This window comes from Moschus berezovskii, chromosome 6 (genome assembly GCF_049115385.1).
Source record: "Moschus berezovskii isolate FMDL1 chromosome 6, NW_MosBer_1.0, whole genome shotgun sequence".
NCBI lineage: Eukaryota > Metazoa > Chordata > Mammalia > Artiodactyla > Moschidae > Moschus > Moschus berezovskii.
The window spans coordinates 65,661,816-65,683,769 of NC_142465.1; the positions used below are offsets into that span (position 1 = coordinate 65,661,816).

Genomic DNA, 21,954 nt, shown 5'->3' on the forward strand with positions numbered 1-21,954 from the left:
GGTTTCTAAGCCTTGGCGTTTTGGGCTGGATGAGTCTTGGCTGTGGGGAGCTGTCTTGAGCATTGTGGGATATTCAACACCTTCCCTGGCCCCTACTTACTATTCAGTTCAGTTCAGTCGCTCAGTCGTGTCCGACTCTCCGTGACCCCATGAATCACAGCACGCTAGGCCTCCCTGTCCATCACCAACTCCCAGAGTACACTCAAACTCATGTCCACAGAGTCGGTGATGCCATCCAGCCATCTCATTCTCCGTCGTCCCCTTCTCCTCCCGCCCCCAACCTTTCCCAGCATCAGAGTCTTTTCCAGTGAGTCAACTCGTCGCATGAGGTGGCCAAAGTATTGCAGTTTCAGCTTTAGCATCAGTCCCTCCAATGAACATCCAGGATTGATCTCCTTTAGAATGGACTGGTTGGATCTCCTTGCAGTATGAGGGACTCTCAAGAGTCTTCTCCAACACCACAGTTCAAAAGCATCGATTCTTCGGCGATCAGCTTTCTTCACAGTCCAACTCTCACATCCATACATGACCACGGGAAAAACCATTGCCTTGACTAGACGGACCTTGGTTGGCAAAGTAATGTCTCTGCTTTTTAATATACTATCAAGGTTGGTCATAACTTTCCTTCCAAGGAGCAAGCGTCTTTTAATTTCATGGCTGCAATCAGCATCCGCAGTGATTTTGGAGCCCAAAAAAATAAAGTCTGACACTGTTTCCACTGTTTTTCCATCTATTTCCCATGAAGTGATGGGACCAGATGCCATGGTCTTTGTTTTCTGAATGTTGAGCTTCAAGCCAGTCTTTTCACTCTCCTCTTTCACTTTCATCAAGAGGCTTTTGAGTTCCTCTTCACTTTCTGCCATAAGGGTAGTGTCATCTGCATATCTGAGGTTATTGATATTTCTCCCAGCAATCTTGATTCCAGCTTGTGCTTCTTCCAGCCCAGCGTTCCTCATGATGTACTCTGCATATAAGTTAAATAAGCAAGGTGACAATATACAACCTTGACGTACACCTTTTCCTATTTGGAACCAGTCTGTTGTTCCATGTCCAGTTCTAACTGTTGCTTCCTGACCTGCATACAGGTTTCTCAAGAGGCAGGTCAGGTGGTCTGGTATTCCCATCTCTTTCAGAATGTTCCACAGTTTATTGTGATCCACACAGTCAAAGGCTTTGGCATAGTCAATGAAGCAGTAATAGATGTTTTTCTGAAACTCTCTTGCTTTCTCCATGATCCAGCGGATGTTGGCAATTTGATCTCTGGTGCCTCTGCCTTTTCTAAAACCTGCTTGAACATCTGGGAGTTCACGGTTTACATACTGCTGAAGCCTGGCTTGGAGAATTTTGAGCATGACTTTACTAGCGTGTGAGATGAGTGCAATTGTGCGGTAGTTTGAGCATTCTTTGGCATTGCCTTTCTTTGGGATTAGAATGAAGACTGACCTCTTCCAGTCCTGTGGCCACTGCTGAGTTTACTATTAGGTTGGTGCAAAAGTAACTGTGGTTTTACACTTGAAATTTGCCATTTGATATTGAAATACATTCTTAAATAAATGTGGTTATGTTATTGCTGTTGTTGTTCAGTCGTTCACTTGTGACCGACTCTTTGCGACCCTGTGGACTGCGGCACACCCGTCTTCACTATCCTTCACAGTCTCCTGGAGTTTGCGCAAACCATGTCCACTGCGTCTGTGATGCCATCCAACCATCTCATCCTCTGTCGTCCCCTTCTCCTACTGCCTTCAATCTTTCCCAGCATCAGGGTCTCTTCTAATAAGTCAGCTCTTTGCAACAGGTGGCCAGAGTTTTGGAGCTTATGTTACAGATCATTTTAATGCACATTTACCACTTTTTTTTTTTTTTTGCTAAAGCCTTTGACTATGTGAATCACAAAAAACTGTGGAAAATTCTGAAAGAGATGGAAATACCAGACCACATGATCTGCCTCCTGAGAAATCTGTATGCAAGTCAAGAAGCAACAGTTAGAACTGGACATGGAACTACAGACTGGTTCCACATAGGAAAAGGAATATGAAAAGGCTGTATATTGTCACCCTGCTTATTTAACTTATATGCAGAGTACATCATGAGAAACGCTGGGCTGGAGGAGGCACAAGCTGGAATCAAGATTGCCAGGAGAAATAGCAATAACCTCAGATATGCAGATGACACCACCCTTATGGCAGAAAGTGAAGAGAAACTGAAGAGCCTCTTGATGAAAGTGAAAGAGGAGAGTGAAAAAATTGGCTTAAAGCTCAACATTCAGAAAACTAAGATCATGGCATCTGGTCCCATCACTTCATGGCAAGTAGATGGGGAAACAGTGGAAACAGTGTCAGACTTTCTTTTTCTGGGCTCCAAAATCACTGCAGATGCTGATTGCAGCCATGAAATTAAAAGACGCTTACTCCTTGGAAGGAAAGTTATGACCAACTTAGACAGCATATTAAAAAGCAGAGACATACTTTGCCAACCACGGTCCGTCTAGTCAAGGCTATGGTTTTCCCAGTGGTCATGTATGGATGTGAGAGTTGGACTGTGAAGAAAGCTGATCGCCGAAGAATTGATGCTTTTGAACTGTGGTGCTGGAGAAGACTCTTGAGAGTCCCTTGGACTGCAAGGAGATCCAACCAGTCCCTCCTAAAGGAGCTCAGTCCTGGGTGTTCATTGGAAGGACTGATGTTGAAGCTGAAACTCCAGTAATTTGGCCACATGATGCAAAGAGCTGTCTCATTTGAAAAGACCTTGATGCTGGGAAAGATTGAGGGCAGGAGGCGAAGGGGACAACAGAGGATGAGATGGTTAGATGGCATCACCGACTCGAAGGACATGGATTTGCATGGACTCCGGGAGTTGGTGATGGACAAGGAGGCCTGGCGTGGTGCGGTTCATGGGGTCTCAAAGAGTCGGACACAACTGAGTGACCGAACTGAACTAAACTGATTACTTGCTGTTTTTTAAAAAATATTATCTATTTTTATCTATTTATTTGACTTTGCTGGGTCTTAGTTGTAGCATGTGAGATCTAGTTCCCTGACCAGGGATCAAAACCCTGCCCCCTGCATTGGGAGCATGGTGTCTTAGCCACTAGACCACCAGGGAAGTCCTTGCTGTTTATTTTATATTTATTTTAGACTGTGGAAATGTTGTTGGGCTTCCTTGGTGGCTCTGGTGGTAAAGAATCTGCCTGCAATGCAGGAGACCTGAGTTTAATCACTGGGTTGAGAAGGTCTCCTGGAGAAGTGAATGGCTACTCACTTCAATATACTTGCCGGGAGAATTCCATGGACAGAGGAGCCTGGTGGACTACAGTCCGTGGGGTTGCAAAGAGTTGGACTTGACTGAGTGACTAACACTTTTATACTTTACATGGAAATGATGTTAGACAAAAAGCAAATTTGAGTGATTTTCTTATTCGAGTTTAAAATGGGTCAGAAAGCATCAGAGATGACTCACGACATCAGCAATACATTTGGCTCAGGAACTGCTAACAAATATACGGTTCTGTGGTGGTTCAAGAAGTTTTTCAAAGGAGACAAGAGCCTTGAAGACTGAGGAGCATAGTTGCCAGCCATCAGAAGTTGACAGTGACCAACTGAGAGCATCATTGAAGCTGATCCTTTTACAACTACTTGAGAAGTTGCCAAAGAACTCAGTGTTGACTGTTCCATGATTGTTCGACATTTGAAGCAGATTGGAAAGGTGAAAAGGCTTGGTAGGTGGGTGCCTCATGAGCTGACTGAAAATTAAAAAAATCATTTTGAAGTGTCATCTTCTCTTACTCTATGCAACAGCAGCAAACCATTTCTTGTTTGGATAGTGATGTGCAATGAAAAGTAGATTTTATACAGCAACCAGTGATGACCAGCTCAGTGATTGGACCAAGAGGAAGTGCCAAAGCATTTCCCAAAGCCAGACTTGCACCAAAAAAGGTCATGGTCACTATTTGGTGGTCCAGATCCACTACAGCTTTCTGAATCCTATGAAACCATTACATCTGAGAAGTATGCTCAGTAAATCGATGAGATGCACCAAAAACTGCAATACCTGCAGCCGGCATTGGTCAACAGAATGGGCCCAGTTCTCCATGGTAACACCCCACCACACGTCACACAACCAACGCTTCACAAGTTGAACAAATTGGGCTACAAAGTTTTGCCTCATCCGCCATGTTCGCCTGACCTCTCGCCTACTGACTACCACTTCCTCAATCATCTCGACAACTTTTTGTAGGGAAAACACTTTCATAACCAGCAGGATGCAAAAATTGCTTTCCAAGAGTTGTTGAATCCTGAAGCATGGATTTTTATTCCCCAGGGATAAAGTTATTTGTTGTTGGCAAAAATGTGTTGATTGTAATAGTTCCTATTTTAATTAAAAAAAAGATGTGTTTGAGCCGAGTTATAATGATTTAAAAATTACGGTCTGAAACCACAGTTATTTGCACCCTCCTAATAGATGTTAATAGTCCTCAAATTAGCAAAGGTAGCAAAATTACCCCCAGTTGAGAACCCCTAATATAGCGCTAAAGGGTATGTGATTCTCTGAGTGGCTAGGGCTGTTATGCCTTCTTGTCCTTCTTACAGTTATAAGTGTGTTTGGTTAGCTTAAAACAAACAAACAAAAAAAAGCTTCAGGAGTGCTGGAGGTATATTCAAGACACCTACCAGTATTTGAAGATCATGTGAAGAGAAGTAGAAATGATGTAACATTTAAAGTTTACTGTTGCTGACCTCTCTTCTTTTTATGTTCCCTTATTCTTTGTTATTCTTTTATTTTGAGCTGATTTACTGAGAACCCTAATAGTAAGCTATTCCTCTCATACACCAGACACCCCAGCAAGGAACTCAGCTTAGCTTCCAGCAGAGTGAAGCCTCATGAGTTCTAGCTTTTGGGTTAAGAGATGCAGAACTAAGAGCAAAGTAGCAGCTGCTTCCTTGTCAGAGGTTGCAGTCCTCTTGAGGCCCAAGCAGGTCCCTAAATGGAAAGGAGATACTTAGAGCCTGGTGGGCTGCCATCTGTGGGGTCGCACAGAGTCGGACATGACTGAAGTGACTTAGCAGCAGCAGCAGCAGCAGCAGCAGAGCCTCCTTAACCCTGAGGTTGTGTGTGTATGTGTGTTATTCGCTCAGTCATGTCCGACTCTGGACCCCAAGAACTATAGCCCACCAGGCTCCTCTGTCCGTGGAATTCTGGAGTGGGTTGCCATTCCCTCTCCAGAACCCTGAGGCTATAGAGCCCTTCCTTGTGGAGTCATATTCACTGCCAAAATAATAATTACTCGAGAAATAGGTCCTGTTTCTAGAAAGTATAGAATGTATCTGTTAGAAGTGAATAGAAAAATAGGATGGAGTGCTTAGCAGTTCCTTATATTAGAAATGTCTCTAGGTCTAATTCTAAACTTCTGCTTTAAGCAGGTATTTGAGTAGGATATTCTAAGTAAATAACTTTGCTGAATTCCAAGTAACTTTGGTTTTTGTTTACAGTTATTTATATGTAGTATAGGCTTATATGTGTACATTCACATTTCTATATATACTTTGCTGTCCTTTCCAAAGGCTCGTGAAATCTTTAGTGGCTGATGGTCCCCTGACTGCGGTGGATTTCATGCCTGATGGAGCCACTTTGGCTATTGGATCCTCCCGTGGGAAAATATATCAATATGATTTAAGGATGCTGAAATCACCAATTAAAACCATCAGTGCACATAAGACATCTGTGCAGTGTATAGCATTTCAGTACTCTACTGTTCTTTCTAAGGTAAGATATTTTCTTTTCAGCATTTTTTGATTGTACTAAATACATCTACATCAGAGTATCGAAGTCATATGTTGTCAATTACACACAGTGTACTTTTGCTTCAGAACCATTCATATCAAAACATTTTTAATAATTTTAGTATAAATCCTTCAGTATAAAAATTTTAGTTTTAAAACTTTTGTTTATTTATTTATTTGTACTTTTCGCAATTCTCTCTCTTTAAAACTATAAAAGGCTTTTATGGTTCAGAGGGACACTCACGTCCATCAGCGAGCTTAAGATTTCTAAAGGAAAAAAATATTTTTTAAGTGAATAGGGAATTTATAAAATATTAATGTATAGTATGGAGCATTAGAAACCTGAGCTTTTTACATATTCCATTACATTTCAGTCAGGTTTGAATAAGGGCTGTTCAAATAAGCCCACAGCTGTGAACAAACGCACTGTTAATGTGAGCGCTGGCGGAGGAGGAACCCAGAATCCGGGAGTGGCCAGAGAAGCAGCCACCACATCCATTGCCACAGTTTTGCCCCAGCCCACAGCAGCCGCTGTAGGGAAGGGAACAGTTGCTCCTCAAGACAAAGCAGGTAACTGTTGCTTATATATAGTATTTGGAGTTCCCATCCTGTCTCCTCCCCAAATGAATGTCGTTATCACTTTTCTGAAGAACCTAGAATTTCAATTCACTTGAGGACTTGGGTAAAATTATTAGTAGATAGAGAAAACTGAAAAAGTGATAAGTTCCACTTTAGCTCTCACTTTTTAAAAAAAATTAATGAAAGATTCTTCACTTATTCTGTTTAGCTGAACTTCTGTTTTAAGAAATATTACCTTAAAAGCAGAATAATGCCCATTCAGAAGTACTGCTATGGACTAGATGACTTTTCATTGCATCTTTAACTGAATCAATAGAGAATATGAAACTCTGATGCTTTCATTATGATTTGATCTCTTAGTTAAAAAAAAGCTATTAATGGCTCTTTTACTTCATATTTCAAATGGAAAGTAAATCACGTGGTGAAATGAATTTATTTTAAGTGCTGAATAGTGCTTGGCACATATTAAGCAGTAAATTTGTCATTTGTTAAATAAAAGGAAATGAAAATGTTGCAATTTTTAAATAATTTCTATTCTGATAATCTTATCAGTTCTTAAATAAGAGTTCATTTAGACTTTGTAAAGGTATAATGTGGTGATAAGCTTCCCCATACTTCTTGTAGAAAATATTCTTCACCTACAATAAACAATTCCCTGAATTCCTGAAAGCCTTTTTGTTTTTATTTTCAGAAATTATGCTATACTGTCAACTTAAGTATGCATGATATACCAGTATGTCCCCAAAGTACTCTTATCAGAATTGAATGTACTCATGTCTTTTTCGATTTTCAGGATAAGTACTCAACTTGAACACAAATACTTGTTGGTGCTTTTTCAGTTTACTATGAGTTTACTATTTCCAAGTATAAACAAAATTTTGTTAGTCTTAATAGTGTGGAATAGTTTTTTTAAACAAATAGTAAGTATATTCACTATAAATTATCTGTGAATATCTGTATCATCCTTACATAAAAATCATTATAAATTATACAGAAAATAATAAGTTTCTTATTTAAGAACTTGTAGGACATGACTGAGCGACTTCATTTCCACTTTTCACTTTCACACATTGGAGAAGGAAATGGCAACCCACTCCAGTGTTCTTGCCTGGAGAATCCCAGGGATGGCGGAGCCTGGTCAGCTGCCGTCTATGGGGTCGCACAGAGTAGGACACGACTGAAGCGACTTAGCAGCAGCAGGAGCAGCAGCAGCAGGAATGAATACTATTGCTGTCTCTTTAAAAGAATAAATGTTGCATTAATTATATTATGAGAACTGGCATTTTTCAAAATTCCTATTTTATTCATAATTTTCAAAAATTAAAATAAAGGTTCTGTCATTTATTGTAAGCTTGCCGAAGTCTCAGTGTCTTTCATTTAATTTTTAATAAGGAAGGTTATATGTAACTGGCAACACTAATTAGATGTTCTAGACTTGGGTCTACAGGGCCATTTTTAATGATAATTCTTAGCTGATTAGCAGTTTCTGGCAAAATGAATGCTTACTGTGTACTCCCAAAGAGTTAGAAGTTTGTGTTTATTAATTTTATTTTAAAATAATCGCAGACTTACAGAAAAGTTTGAATAACACTGCAAAGAACTCTTGGGCTCTGGTGTGTCCTTTAGCAGATACACCATTTTGTAAACTCTTGCCACGTTTGCTTCATCATCTTCCCTCTCTCAGCTCACACACATAGGTGTATGTTTCCCCCCACCCCGAAGCATTGAGAATATATTAGGCTTCAGTCTTAGAACTGTCACCTTCCTACCTGGATGATGCTAGGCAGTTTTCTTAACCACTCATTCAATTCAGTTTAGTTCAGTTCAGTTCAGTTGCTCAGTCGTGTCCGACTCTTTGCGACCCCATGAATCACAGCACGCCAGGCCTCCCTAACCAACTCCCAGAGTTCACTCAAACTCATGTCCATCGAGTCAGTGATGCCATCCAGCCATCTCATTCTCTGTTGTCCCCTTCTCCTCCTGCCCCCAATCCCTCCCAGCATCAGAGTCTTTTCCAATGAGTCAACTCTTCGCATGAGGAGGCCAAAGTATTGGAGCTTCAGCTTTAGCACTCATTAGAGTCTCATTTTTCTCTTCCGTAGATAATATTTAACATTTAGAGTTATTGTAAAAATTGGAGACAATGTATCAAAAGTGTCTGGTGGATATAGGCACCCAATAAATTATAATGTTGTTAGTATTGTCATTATGATCATTATTGTTACTATTACTTTAAACACCATGTAAAATAAATTTAAAATTTGAAAAAAGTTCATATGGCTTTCTACTGAAGGTGTCCTAATTTAGTTATTGAAAACAACCTCTGCAGGCTTGTTGCTAGTGCTCTTTTTCAGTAGGAAACAGCCATTTAAGAAGTGAAGAATTAGACTTTCACACATTTTCAAATGATACCAAGCTTCTATTTCATAAAGTTCCGGAGGCTAGAGTTCCTCATTCAAACATGTTAAGGACCTGGAAAAAGGAGAGGAAATTTCCTCTGTATAACCTTTTGTACTCTTGGTATAAACACCCTTCAGTGATGATGATAAACAAATGTTTGGTCATATTTTAACTTTCTATGAGCTTACTATTAGTTAGGTTTATTTCATTAGCCAGGCTTGGACATTTTTTAATATTTTGAACAAAGTGAATCTTTGTTTTCATCCCAGGATTTTTCAGGTTTCATTTGGGACCAAGATGGCAAATAAAACACCTTTAAAAACAAAGGACAGAAATATGTTACCGATTCAAGTGCCAAGCTTTCATCAAAGTTCTTGATTCTCTAGAACTCAATCCTTGACCCAGAAATGAGCAAGAGGTTACTGAGCCTGCAGAATTCCTCTTAAAACATCCCTGCCCTAAAGTCATATTGAGAGAGAAAGCAAACTTTCTGCATAGCTCCGTGCCTCTCTTATTAGTCTACTGTACTGTTCTTTATGAGTTTGGTATTCTGGTTTTCTTCCTGTCCGGAAGCTGTCCTAAGGTTAGTGAAGGCCTTTAAGGTCAGTAATGCTAAGAGCAATGTTAGGTTCCCACTGTTAGTGAAGAATAAGATAAAGAAAGGAAAAGAAGAGATCCATTCACTGCAAGTTGGCAAAGGGAACTAACATCATTTGAATACTGCTGTGTGTTTGGTGTACTATATGCCTTAGAGACGAGTTTTAATTGTTGTAGATGATCCTGAGTCAGTCGCTAACAAAAATAAGCTGTGCTCAGTATACTTTGTGTAAGAAAAATACATCAAGTATTTAGAAAAGTTCTATCAAAATAGATTTAAAAGGTGATGTTATATAAATAAGTTAGTTGCTTTTGAGGAGCCCTTCATTCCATGAAAATGATGGTTAACTGAGCTTTTATTTAGTTGTACTATTACCAATGACGTAGGTAAGACATTAATTTTTAGTTCCAGCTTCTCATGATAAACTTATTTCAATACAATAACTTATTTTTATATCCAATTTCTATAAGGTCTGCCTCGAAGCATAAACACCGATACTTTATCAAAGGAAACGGAGAGTGGGAAAAATCAGGATTTCTCCAGCTTTGATGATTCTGGAAAAAGTAGTTTAGGTGACATGTTCTCACCTGTCAGAGATGGTAAGTCTGTTCAGATCAGAGGATCATGTTCTCTTGCTCTGGTGGCCATAACGTTTTTATTCTGGCTAAAAGATGTGGATAATAGCTTCAATTTCTTGCTATTCATGACAGTTGCTGATTTTCTCAGTCCCTGAGGTGATATCTTTCCCTTTGCCCTGAGATTTCAAATGCTATCTTTCTAAAATATATGCTAATAGTTTTCACATGGGAACCAAACAAACAGCTCTCAGGTTAGCATTTTTAGTTTCCACTGAAGTTTCTTGCAGGAAATTCTGCTTCGGGAGACAGTCTTTTACTTGTGTTTATTTCTAAGAAAGTCTGCCCCAAATCTTGGATATTTTGATAGGCAGAAAATATCTTCCTAACATAAAAAAAAAATGGTTCTTCGATTATTAGGAACTGCTATTAAGGGTTTTCATGGAGAAATATGGCTGGGGGTTAGATGGCCTCATCTTTTACACTAACTGTATGAAAGTACCCCCAACACACACACACACATACACACACTCACTCACTCTGCATAGCTAGTAGGTGTTCAAACACACACATAGACACTCATCCACTCACTCCCTCTCTCCTCTCCCCACGTCACTAAAAAATGGCATTTCTTTGCCATTAAAAAGAAATAAGCCTAAAAAATGAAACAAAAAAACCTTTGCCAGTTTTTAAACAGAAATATTATATATCACTGTTTACTTTCTATGAACTAGTCACATGGTTTGGCTGTACTTTTTTTGGTGCTAATGTTCATACTGTTTTCTTTATTGGGATAGTCTCACTACTAACAGCAGTTTTATCAACAGTATGGGGTAAATTTCTAGAGGATAATTTGGCAGATGTAAATATTCATACTTTTCATCCTGTTAATTCCATTTCTATAAATTTACCTTAGAAGATGTTCAGAGAAACCCTCAGAGATTTGTGTTTACTGTTTATTTATAATAATGAAAAACAGGAGTGGATCTAAATGTCAGCAGCATCAGGGTGTTTAATTTATTATATCCACTCATGATCTTGTAAAACTTAATTTTTTACTTTAAAATTATCTTTGAAAATTTTCTTCAACTAATTTCATAAGTGGAAAGGATAAATATATATGTAATGGTACAGGATTATTGAGTGTCTTCTACCTTACCCTGGCTTGAAAATGACTCCTTAAATTTCCCAAATTCCTACTTCTATCTAATGAAAGAGGAAGGATTCCTTTCTTTCAGAATGAAGAGAGGTCATACTATATAGTTGAGGGGTAGGATACGGGCAAAGCAGGTAGAAGTGGCTTGGGCTGGGGATCAGAAAGGTTTTGGAGTTTAGTACCAAAACCTGGGGAGCTTTGTTTATGAGAATTGCTGGAGTAATTTTTTATTTGAATTTAACTTTTTAATTGAAGGGGCATTTTGGAAGTGTTTGAGTTATAAATAAAATCTTCTTTAATGGTGTTTGATGGTAAAGTACAGGATATAAACTCCCTTTTAATTGCTTTTGCTGTTTAAAAAAGATATGATTAGAATTTGAGCCATATGCCCTTCCATTTTTAAGTGTTTGATATTAATGAGAAAAATGTGGATACTAAATATAATACTGGTTTTCACTGTCAAGAGGTTTGAATTTTAATCTCTAAGAGTCAATACTACTTAGGTAAAAGGCTTAATCTTTTTGTGCCTCAATTTTTCATCTTTTATACTTTTGCTTTTGTTAGGAAAAAATGAGTAGCTTCTAAAAATGTGTGTTGTATGATAACTAGATGTCATACACACATGCAGATAGAGATATGAAGGAATGGAGATATGGATGAAAGTTGTACTCATGTGATAATCATGTATGATAATTCATTGGCCATTTGAATTTCTGGGGAATTTTTAAATGACCTTTCCCCATTTTTATGTTAATCTGTTAAAATTGAGATAAGCAGTTTTTGGTTGTTATTTGATAAATGAATAATATTACAGTATTAAAATATTCTTAAACATATTCTGTCATTGAAAAGATATTAATAAAACCTTATGTTTTTAATTAACATTGTATTGTTTGCAAAATATTTTTACATTATTTCAGTTGATCCTTAAAACAGTTTTCTGAGGTGGTCAGGGCATTGTCCCCATTATGTAGGTGCAGAAACTGAAGCATAATTGTATTAAAGTCTTGTCCAAGGTCACAAAGCTGTTAAGTGGTATAGGCAGACCTGGATTACAGGTCTTTGGAGCCTTCTCCAGTGCTTTTTCTAGCATACCTTGTTGTCTCATTAAATGACTCTATACCATAGAATTATCTTTTCATATTTGCTACTATGCATGAAGGTAAAAGAATGAAAAGAGAATTGTTAGGAGTACTAGCTTTACCTTCATTTAGATTTTTCTTCATAAAATCATTAGTCTCTGAACTCTTTAGGGAATGGATAGGAAGCCTAAATTGCTGTGGCTTCTTTTGCATAATTTTTTAAATTTTATTTTCTAATTTTATTATAGATGCTGTAGTTAACAAAGGAGGTGATGAGTCCATAGGCAAAGGAGATGGTAAGAACCGTTGAGAAGTATTTTTTATCAATGTTAAAAGTGATTTTGTGTTATCTACTTCTGTATAACAAATTACCTGAACATTTTGAAGCTTAAAAGAATATTTATTATCTCATAATTGTGGATTAAGAATCCAAGTATGGCTTAGCTGGATGCCTTTGGCATCAGGTATCTCATGATGCTTTAACTAGGGTGTCAACAGGACTGCAGTCATCTCAGGGTATGGCTGGGCAAGGATCTGCTTCCAAATTCATTCATGTGGCTGTTGGGTAAAGATATCAGTCCTTACTCATGTGGGCAGCTGACAGCCTAGCAGCTGACTTCATTCAGAGCTGGTGTGAGATGGAGAGGACACTCAGGATGGAAGCTAAGGACTTCCCTAGTGGTCCAGTGGTTAAGAATCTGCCTGCCATGCAGGGGACAAAGGTTTGATCCCTGGTCCAAGGGGATTGCACATACCGCGGGAGCATCTAAGCCTGTGCACCACAACTACTGAAGCCCATGCCTTAGAGCCTGTCTGTACGCCTCAACACGAGAAGCCGCTGCGGTGAAAAGCACATGTGCAGTAATGAAGACCAGCACAGCCAAAAGTAAATAAAATATTTTTAAAAAGATGGAAGCCACAGTGTGTTTGTAACTTAATCTTGGAAGTGAGGTCCACCACTTTTGCTATATGCTCTTTGATAGAAGCAAGTTCCTAGGTCCAACCCACATTCTAAGGGAGGTGATTATATGAGGCTGTGGATCCTTGGGAGGAGGCAGGGATCTTGAGGAGCTATCTTAGAGGCTGTCTACCAAGATCCACCACAGATACATATCAAATTGACACTTTTATCAAAAATTTTTTTGACTAAAACAGTCATCATGCTTTGCAGTTTTCAGCATATCTTCACATACAGTATCTCTTTTATACCTCATCATTTAGGGCAGTGGATATCATCATTCATACTTATAGATCACTTGAACAGTCACAAAGAGTTTTACAACTTTTACCCCAAAAACTCAAATGAAGTAAGGGGTTGAGCTGATAAGTGATTTTGTCTTCTGAATCCAGATCCCATGTCTTCCTACTGTATTAACGTGTCTATTATGTTATGTACTTTTCTTAAATATCCAAGACTGGGGGACAGTCCATGTAAGTGCTGGCTTTTTTCTTCTCTTTTTATTTAGGCCTTGACTTTCTACCACAATTGAACTCAGTGTTTCCTCCAAGAAAAAATCCAGTAGTTTCAAGCACTTCAGTATTGCATTCTAGTCCTCTTAATGTTTTTATGGGGTCTCCTGGGAAAGAAGAAAATGAAAATCATGATCTGACAGCTGAATCTAAGAAAATGTATCTGGGAAAACAGGAATCTAAAGACTCCTTCAAGCAGGTATCTGCCTGTAAATGATATTGAACTCACTGCGTGTGTTTATTACTAGCAAGTATAATGCATCTCATCACTAGAAAGCAGGCAGCTGCCACTGGATATGTCCTAATTATTGACAGTGCTGTGCACTTACTAGGTGGAAAATATTCTTAAATCTTGATGTCACATGTTAAAAACTGAAGAACACTTTTGAAATCTGTCTTTGGATATGTTGGAGGTAACAGCAGGTATAATCTTACACTGTTTTTCCCTAAGACAAGATACTTGATTTAACTGTCTGTAAGAATATTTTATCTCTGAATTCTTTTGGAATGTACTTCCATTTCAGCACAAAGCACCAGGTTGGTGGTCCTTTACCTTAAGTCTTAGAGCAAACTGACAGTGCTGAGAATGTGATTCATCATCATTACCTTCTGCTGTAATCTAGTAGAGTCTATTGTTTAGTATGTCTATTTTCATATTTATATTTTAGAATGGTATTGAAAAGATATTTAAGAAATATGAAAATCTTTTGACTTATTTTTCAAATATTCCTGACTAGTTATCACATGAGAGTTTGGGGATTTATTTATTTATTTTTTGGCCTGTGATTACCATCTTAAATGATATTCAGCAGCAGATTCTTAGTAAATAAGCTTTTCCTTGTCATCATCAAAATCATCAAAATTGTTTTTGATTAGTAAATTATTTTGCCATGGCCCTAGCAACATTTTCTTTTCTCCTTCAAGATTCCTTTCTATTCCTTTTTCTGACCCTATTTACTGGGGAAAAATAGAGAAAAGTAGATACAAATTATATGGGTAATATGGATAAAATCAGAATTTTTTAAACTTTTTATTTTGTATTGGGGTATAGCCAATTAACAAACAATGTTGTGATAGTTTTAGGTGAACAGCAAAGGGATTCAGCTATACATATACGTGTATCCATTCTCCTCCAAACTCCCCTACCATCCAGGCTGCCACATAACATTGAACAGAGCTCCATATGCTTTACAGTAAGTCCTTTGGCTAAGACCAGAATTTATATATTAATTATTTATTTTAAATGTGAAGTTTGCAAAGTTGATCTCTGGTGCTGAAACTGGAAATCTAAATGCCTCTCCATCATCTAACCAAACAAGAAGCCCTGAGAAATTTGAAAAGCCAGAAAAAGAAATTGAAGCCCAGTTAATAAATGAACCTCCAGGCAATGGATCCTCAACTCCAAGTAAGTACATAAAACTTTTGATGTTTGAGTGTTAAGTTGAAAACTCCCGTTACTTAACTTGTAAAGGATAAGTTGACAGTAATCACAGATGAAAACGTTAAAGGAATTTAAAATTTGTGACACTTCTCTAGTGCGTGACTCTCTTACTAGAAGACAATAAAATGAAAGGTTAAATTCAACCACATTAATTTGGTATTCTTTAGGTATGAATTTCATTTTCAATCCAATATGTAAGTGTCTTGTCTACTGTGGTACAAATAGGAATATAATATAGGGTCATTAACTACCTGAAAATGTCCTTTTCTTTTTCTATTTTAAAGTCTGTCTATATAGAGTTCATGGCAGAGACCCTAAACACTTGGTCACATTTAAAGCAGTATTAGGTTTAGCGATAAGAGTTATCTATACAAAAGAACTCTTTGTATAGAAGGAGCTATTTTATATAGATACCTGTATTTTGAGGTTTCTATCTCACTGGAAGACTCTGATGCTAGGAAAGGTTGGGGGCGGGAGGAGAAGGGGACGACAGAGAATGAGATGGCTGGATGGCATCACTGACTCTGTGGACATGAGTTTGAGTGAACTCTGGGAGTTGGTGATGGACAGGGAGGCCTGGCGTGCTGTGATTCATGGGGTCGCAGAGAGTCGGACACGACTGAGCGACTGAACTGAACGGAACTGAACTGAATGGACATATTGCATTAGCTTAAACTCTAGGGCTTTGCCTGAGAACTACTTTACTCCTGTGTCCCTTCTGTTTGTTTCTAATAGTCTTGGTTTATCCAGCAGCTTGTCACATTCATTTTTTGTAAGAGAAAATGGTTCAGAGATCCTTTAAGGCTTAATTCCTCTGTCCGATGTTATTACATTAGACAGTTGGCAATTTATATATATATATATGTATGTATATATGTATGAATGACTATTAGAAATAATGTCATAGAAAGTTTCTAAGACTTGCAGTCCAGACAGTGAATTTTTCTAAATGTTATAGGGCACTGTCTCTTTAAGGGGCGGGGGGATTGTTTGACAGTTTTTCAGGCTTTCTCATGCTGAATCATATTTAGAAGTATTTGATGTCTCTTAGTCCAAGTTGACTATTAATATTTTCTCAAATTTTTATTTCAGATCCAAAGATAGCATCCTCTGTCACTGCTGGAGTTGCTAGTTCACTATCAGAAAAAATCGTTGATACCATTGGAAATAGTCGGCCAAATGCACCATTGTCATCTGTTCAGATCCGTTTTATTCAGAACATGATACAGGAAACCCTAGATGACTTTAGGTAATTGGAAAATTACTCTATCTAGACTTTGACTAGCTTTTTTTGTTAGGTGTAAAACCGTAACTATGAGTAATGGTGGTGGTTACTACTTTTGCCTAGGTTCTGGGATCTGTAGAAACGTAGAAAACATGATGAGTTTTGTGAATCTTTAAGTGCCAAATTTATTTTATATCTGCTAGGAAAAGGCACATTTCCCTGGGGCAGTTATTAGAGTACTTGACAGTGTAGTGGCTGGCTGCCACTACATTGTGAATTTTTTTATCATTAAAATGTGGACAGATTCTGATAGGCTCAAATGGGATTCCTACAATATTTATAGACCACCTGTTAACTATGCTACTTGCAGTAATGTGGTAGAGAAAGATATTTTTAAAGGAATTCTGAATATTTTCAAATAGAATGTGTCAAAATGTATCTGGTGGCTCAGATAGTAGAGAATCTGACCCCAGTGCAGGAGCCCCAGGTTTGATCCCTGGATCAGGAAGAGCCCCTGGAGAAGGGAACAGCTACCCACTCCAGTATTCTTGCCTAGAGAATTTCATGGACAGAGGAGCCTGGTGGGTTACAGTTGATGGGATCGCAGAGTTGGACACAACTGAGCAACTAACACACAGAGAATATTAACACTTAATTTTAAAAAGTTCTTGCCTGGATCTGCCCTTGTCTTCTCATTCTGAATTTTGAACATTGTAAAAATGTTGTAGAATGTTGGTCCCTTTTATTTGTGTTCTCAATGTATTTTGAAAGCACTTTTCAATTATCAGAATCTTTTTACATTTTTTTCCCCTTTCTGACTTTTACTTACTTAGTCCTCTTGCTCAGATTTGGAATATCAAGAGCAAGAATGTTGGAGAAGATGTGCGGTTTTTGTTGTTACATGTTTCTTTTTAATGTTAAAAATGTTTTGAAAAAAATTTAAATGTTAAATATATTTTTAAAGAAAAATAATCAATATGACTTTAATTAATTAATTAAAATTGGAGGATAATTACTTTACAGTATCGTGGTGGTTTTTGCCATACATCAACATGAATACCGGAGAAGGAAATGGCAACCCACTCCTGTACTCTTGCCTAGAGAATTCCGTGGACAGAGGAGCCTGGTGGGCTGCTGTCCGTGGGGTCACACAGAGTTGGACACGACTGAAGTGACTTAGCAGCAGCAGCAGCAGCAGCAACATGAATCAGCTGTGGTTGCACATGTGTCCTCCCATCCTGAACCTCTTCCTACCACCCTCCCTACCCCATCCCTCTGGGTTGTCCCAGATCACTGGCTTTGAGTACCCTGCTTCATGCATCAAACTTGCACTGGTCATCTATTTTACATATGGTACTATACATGTTTCAGTGGTATTCTCTCAAATCATCCCATCCTTGCCTTCTCCCACATAGTCCAAAAGTCTGTTCTTTACGTCTGTGTCTCTTTTGCTGTCTTGCATATAGGGTCATCGTTAACTGTCTTTCTAAATTTCATATATGTGTGTTAATATACTGTATTGGTGTTTCTCTTTCTACTTACTTCACTCTGTATAATTAGGCTCCAATTTCATCCACCTCATCAGAATGGACTTAAATGCATTACTTTTACTGAATACTCCATTGTGTATATGTACCACAGCTTCCTTATCCATTCGTCTGCAGATGGACATCTAGGTTGCTTCCATGTCCTGACTATTATAAACAGTGCTGCAGTGAACATTGGGGTACATGTATCTCTTTCATTTCTGGTGTTCTTGGTGTGTATGACTAGCAGTGGGATTGCTGGGTCATATGGCATTTCTGTTTCCAGTTTTTTTAAGGAAATCTCCACACTGTTCTCCATAGTGGCTGTACTAATTTGCATTCCCACCAATGGTGTAAGAGGGTTCCCTTTTCTCCACACCCTCTCCAGCATTTATTGTTTGTAGACTTTTGGATAGCAGCCATTCTGACTGGCGTGAGATGATACCTCATCGTGGTTTTGATTTGCATTTTTTTGATAATGAGCGATGTTGAGCATCTTTTCATGTGTTTATTAGCCATCTTTATGTCTTCTTTGGAGAAATGTCTATTTAGTTCTTTTGCCCACTTTTTGATTGGGTTGTTCATTTTTCTGGTATCATTTTGACATTTATAATGTGCCTCGTATGTATTGGTACTGAGGATACAAAAACAGGTGATCTGCCCACAAAGACTTTATAGTTAATTAAGATAGGTATAGTGTGTCTGCTGTGATGTGTGTTTCTTTGATGTGAAGTAACTCATTTGTAAATAGGGCAGCGATGATAGTATGATGAGGAAGTTTTCTTGGTTCGTGTAACAATTGCCAAAACAAAGAACATGAACACAGGTGAAGGCTACAAGCCACCAATCTATGTCCATCTCTTTCTCTTCCCTTCCTCTTAACTTGGTTTGGCTATGTGCTATGTGTTAGGAAGTGCTTATTTTGTGATTTTTTTCCCCCATCTTTGGGCATTTTATTTTTGCCTTCATGCTTGAGAGCCCCAGTCCTTTCTCTTATCTTGTTTCCCCTTTTTATCAAGTAACCCTCACTTTTTTTTAGGGTAAAATCTTTGATTATTCAATATTTAAGCTGTGCTAGTATTTTTATTAGGATTTAATTGTTTCTGTTAGCACTCTGGTTGCAAAGTTTATATAGATTTTGATTGATCTTTCAGAGTCCTTTTCCTTTAAATTCTGTTTTTTTTTTTAATTTTTTTTTTTTCTTTTTCAGTGTTATGGTAAGAATACTTACTATGATATCTACTCTCTTGGAACTTCAAGTATATAGCATAATGGTATTGTTAACTGTAGACACAGTGTTGTACAGCAGGCCTCTTGAGCTTACTCATTTTGCATAACTGAAATTTTCTATTCCTGAATTAGCATCTCCCTGTTTCCCCTTCTCCCCAGCCCCAACACCCACAATCCTGTTCCTTGCTTCCATGAGTTTTATTAGATATCTCATGACTATTTTATTGGATGTCTCATGCAGATGGGATTGTGCAGTATTTGTGTTTCTCTGTCTGGCTTATTTCACTTAGCATTGTGTCCTCCAGGTTCAGGCGTGTTGTCATGTGTCACAATTTCTTTCTGGTTTAAGGCTGACTAATATTCCGTCATATGCATATACCACATTTAAAAAAATCTGGTCTTATTATTTTCCATACATAGTTTTTTTAAAATATGAGCTATTTCAGGAATGTGTCTATGGGGGAAAAACAGCAGAATTGTCTAGATACAGCTGTAATATAATGTGGAACAAAGCAGTGTTGAAAACACAGAAAGGGAGCAGTTATGCTGGGGCAAATTTAGAAAGAAATCACTGTCCTGCCTTCAGCTTTCAGCTTGTGTTGTGTGCGTGTACCTAGGGAGTGAGGGCGGCTAGGGGCCCCTCTCTACCCTTCTTCCCCTCCATTACCCATAGGCAGCCTCTGCTTAGAAACTCAGTGAGGACCCGGAATGACTCAGAGGATTTCTGTAAATTTAACTGCTCTTACTTCAGCCCTTAGTAGGTCTTGCCAGCCAGACATTACTTAGAACAAGGTGTAGATGGGGCTGTCTGCTAGCTGTTCTCCCTTAGCCTGGAGGCTGCCTTCTCCGTGAGGGCCCTCATGCTTCAGGGGGGTTACTCAGGGGGGTTACTCAGTTCTTCTCTGCTGCCCTGTCTTCACCAGGGCATCTGTGCCCCAGGGGCGCTTTCTCTCAGCCCTCCTGCTTTGCCCCTAATTTTTACAGAGCATTCAGTGAAGGCCTTTGGTGAAAAGTTGTTGAGTGAGTGGAGACTTTATATTTGGCTGGGATTCCTTGGGAGTCTAAACTTGTGGCAGTCTTCACTTGGCCTTTAAAAATCTAGAGAGATTGCCAAGAGAGAATTAGAAAATGAATGTTATTAGGAAACTAGTCGGAGAAGGCAATGGCAACCCACTCCAGTACTCTTGCCTGGAAACTCCCATGGATGGAGGAGCCTGGTGGGCTGCAGTCCTTGGGGTCGCTAAGGGTCGGATACGACTGAGCGACTTCACTTTCACTTTTCACTTTCATGCATTGGAGAAGGAAATGGCAACCCACTCCAGTGTTCTTGCCTGGAGAATCCCAGGGATGGGGGAGCCTGGTGGGCTGCCGTCTGTGGGGCCGCACAGAGTCGGACACGACTGAAGCAACTTAGCAGCAGCAGCAGGAAACTAGTAAACACAAGGAAACTGTTAAACACAAAGGCAGAGACTGCTCTTGCCCACCTGATACTCCTTTTCTCTTAATGATTGAACCTCGGTGCTGTGCTGTGCTTAGTAGCTCAGTCGTGTCAGACTCTTTGGGACCCTGTGGACTGTAGCCTGTTAGGCTCCTCTGTCCATGGGGATTCTCCGGGCAAGAATAGTGGAGTGGGTTGCCATGCTCTGTTCCCAACCCAAGGATCGAACCCAGGCCTCTTGCATTGCACATGGATTCTTTACCATCTGAGTCACCAGGGAAGCCAGACTGAACTTTTCCATTGTTGAAATAACAATGTACTCAGCTATAAACAGCATTTAAAAATCTCCCTGTCACAGAAATACCTAATGTGAGTGGAAGTCCTTATATGGGGAACTATGTAAATTCTGTAACCTATTTTCTTAAACTTCTATCTTAAGAGAGTCTAAATTTTAAACCAGGTAGAGCGAAAAGGGTTTCATCTCTCATGCCAAATTTCATCTTGCTGTGATTACTTCTATCAATGTCTGTCTTTTCTAAAATGTGTACACTCTCTGAGGACAGGGGCTGACTATGTCTTGTTTTAAAGTGGAACTCAGAAGAGGCAGAGAATAAATATTTGTAGCATGAATAAATGAACAAATGAATTAATGAATGAACGAATGAATGAAGCACTGACTATCTGAATTTTGTGTTGAGAAGGATCCTGAGTTATTACTTCACTTAGGGGAAATAATGTCATTACCCATTTATTGGGACTGTCATAGGCATGTGTCATTTTCATTAGGGCTTTGTGTTGTAAACCCAAGTAACTAACGTTATGCTATTCTATTGCAAAGATTGATTTTGTGTTATGTGTTGATGTGATAACCATTAAAGGAATAATAAAAACATTAAAAAAAATAAAATAAAAATCTAGAGAGGTTTCATCTAGTTCTTCTTACCCTGTCAGTGGCAGCTTTCTTTCCTCACTGCTCTTGTCAAGGATGAAAAGAATTGTGGGTCTCTCTTCTTCTGGAGGGACTCACCATTTTCTGGATTTAAATTCACTTAGATTTCTTTGTACTCAGAAAGTTGAATTTATTTTCAAATGTATGATTTTATAGGTTATCTGGCTTGTGCTCATTATTAGAGTTGGAGAGTTTACATCCTAAGCAGAAGTCTGCAGGTTTACTTCTGTTGTCTTTCAAGATTTAAGTTTCCTCTGGCAAGCAAATCACTTCCTGGGTTTTTAGTTTGTTTCTGGTTTTTTATATTAGTGGGTCCTAAACTTTAACCTCCAATTCTAAAACATCACAAAGCCTCCCAAATCCTTTTCTCCTCTTTAGCGGCCACTTTATGTTTGGTTTTCTGCCATCTAACCTCAGTACAGGCACAGATTAGGAGTCAAAAATGTCTTGAGGGGAAATTTCAGTTTCAGGTTTACTTTCTACTGATACCCCCTTCCCAGAAACCTTG

At 38.6% G+C, this 21,954-nt stretch overlaps 1 protein-coding gene across 1 annotated transcript in view; it reads left to right on the forward strand.

Moving 5' to 3' along the window:
* NEDD1 (NEDD1 gamma-tubulin ring complex targeting factor) overlaps positions 1-21,954 on the forward strand; it is a 55,754-nt gene that overhangs the window by 27,273 nt on the left and 6,527 nt on the right. The window contains exons 7-13 of the mRNA XM_055395168.2: positions 5,559-5,760; positions 6,152-6,347; positions 9,825-9,953; positions 12,416-12,463; positions 13,634-13,836; positions 14,889-15,042; positions 16,171-16,327. Coding sequence (XP_055251143.2) covers positions 5,559-5,760; positions 6,152-6,347; positions 9,825-9,953; positions 12,416-12,463; positions 13,634-13,836; positions 14,889-15,042; positions 16,171-16,327 — 1,089 coding nt within the window. The remainder of the gene's footprint in view (positions 1-5,558; positions 5,761-6,151; positions 6,348-9,824; positions 9,954-12,415; positions 12,464-13,633; positions 13,837-14,888; positions 15,043-16,170; positions 16,328-21,954) is intronic.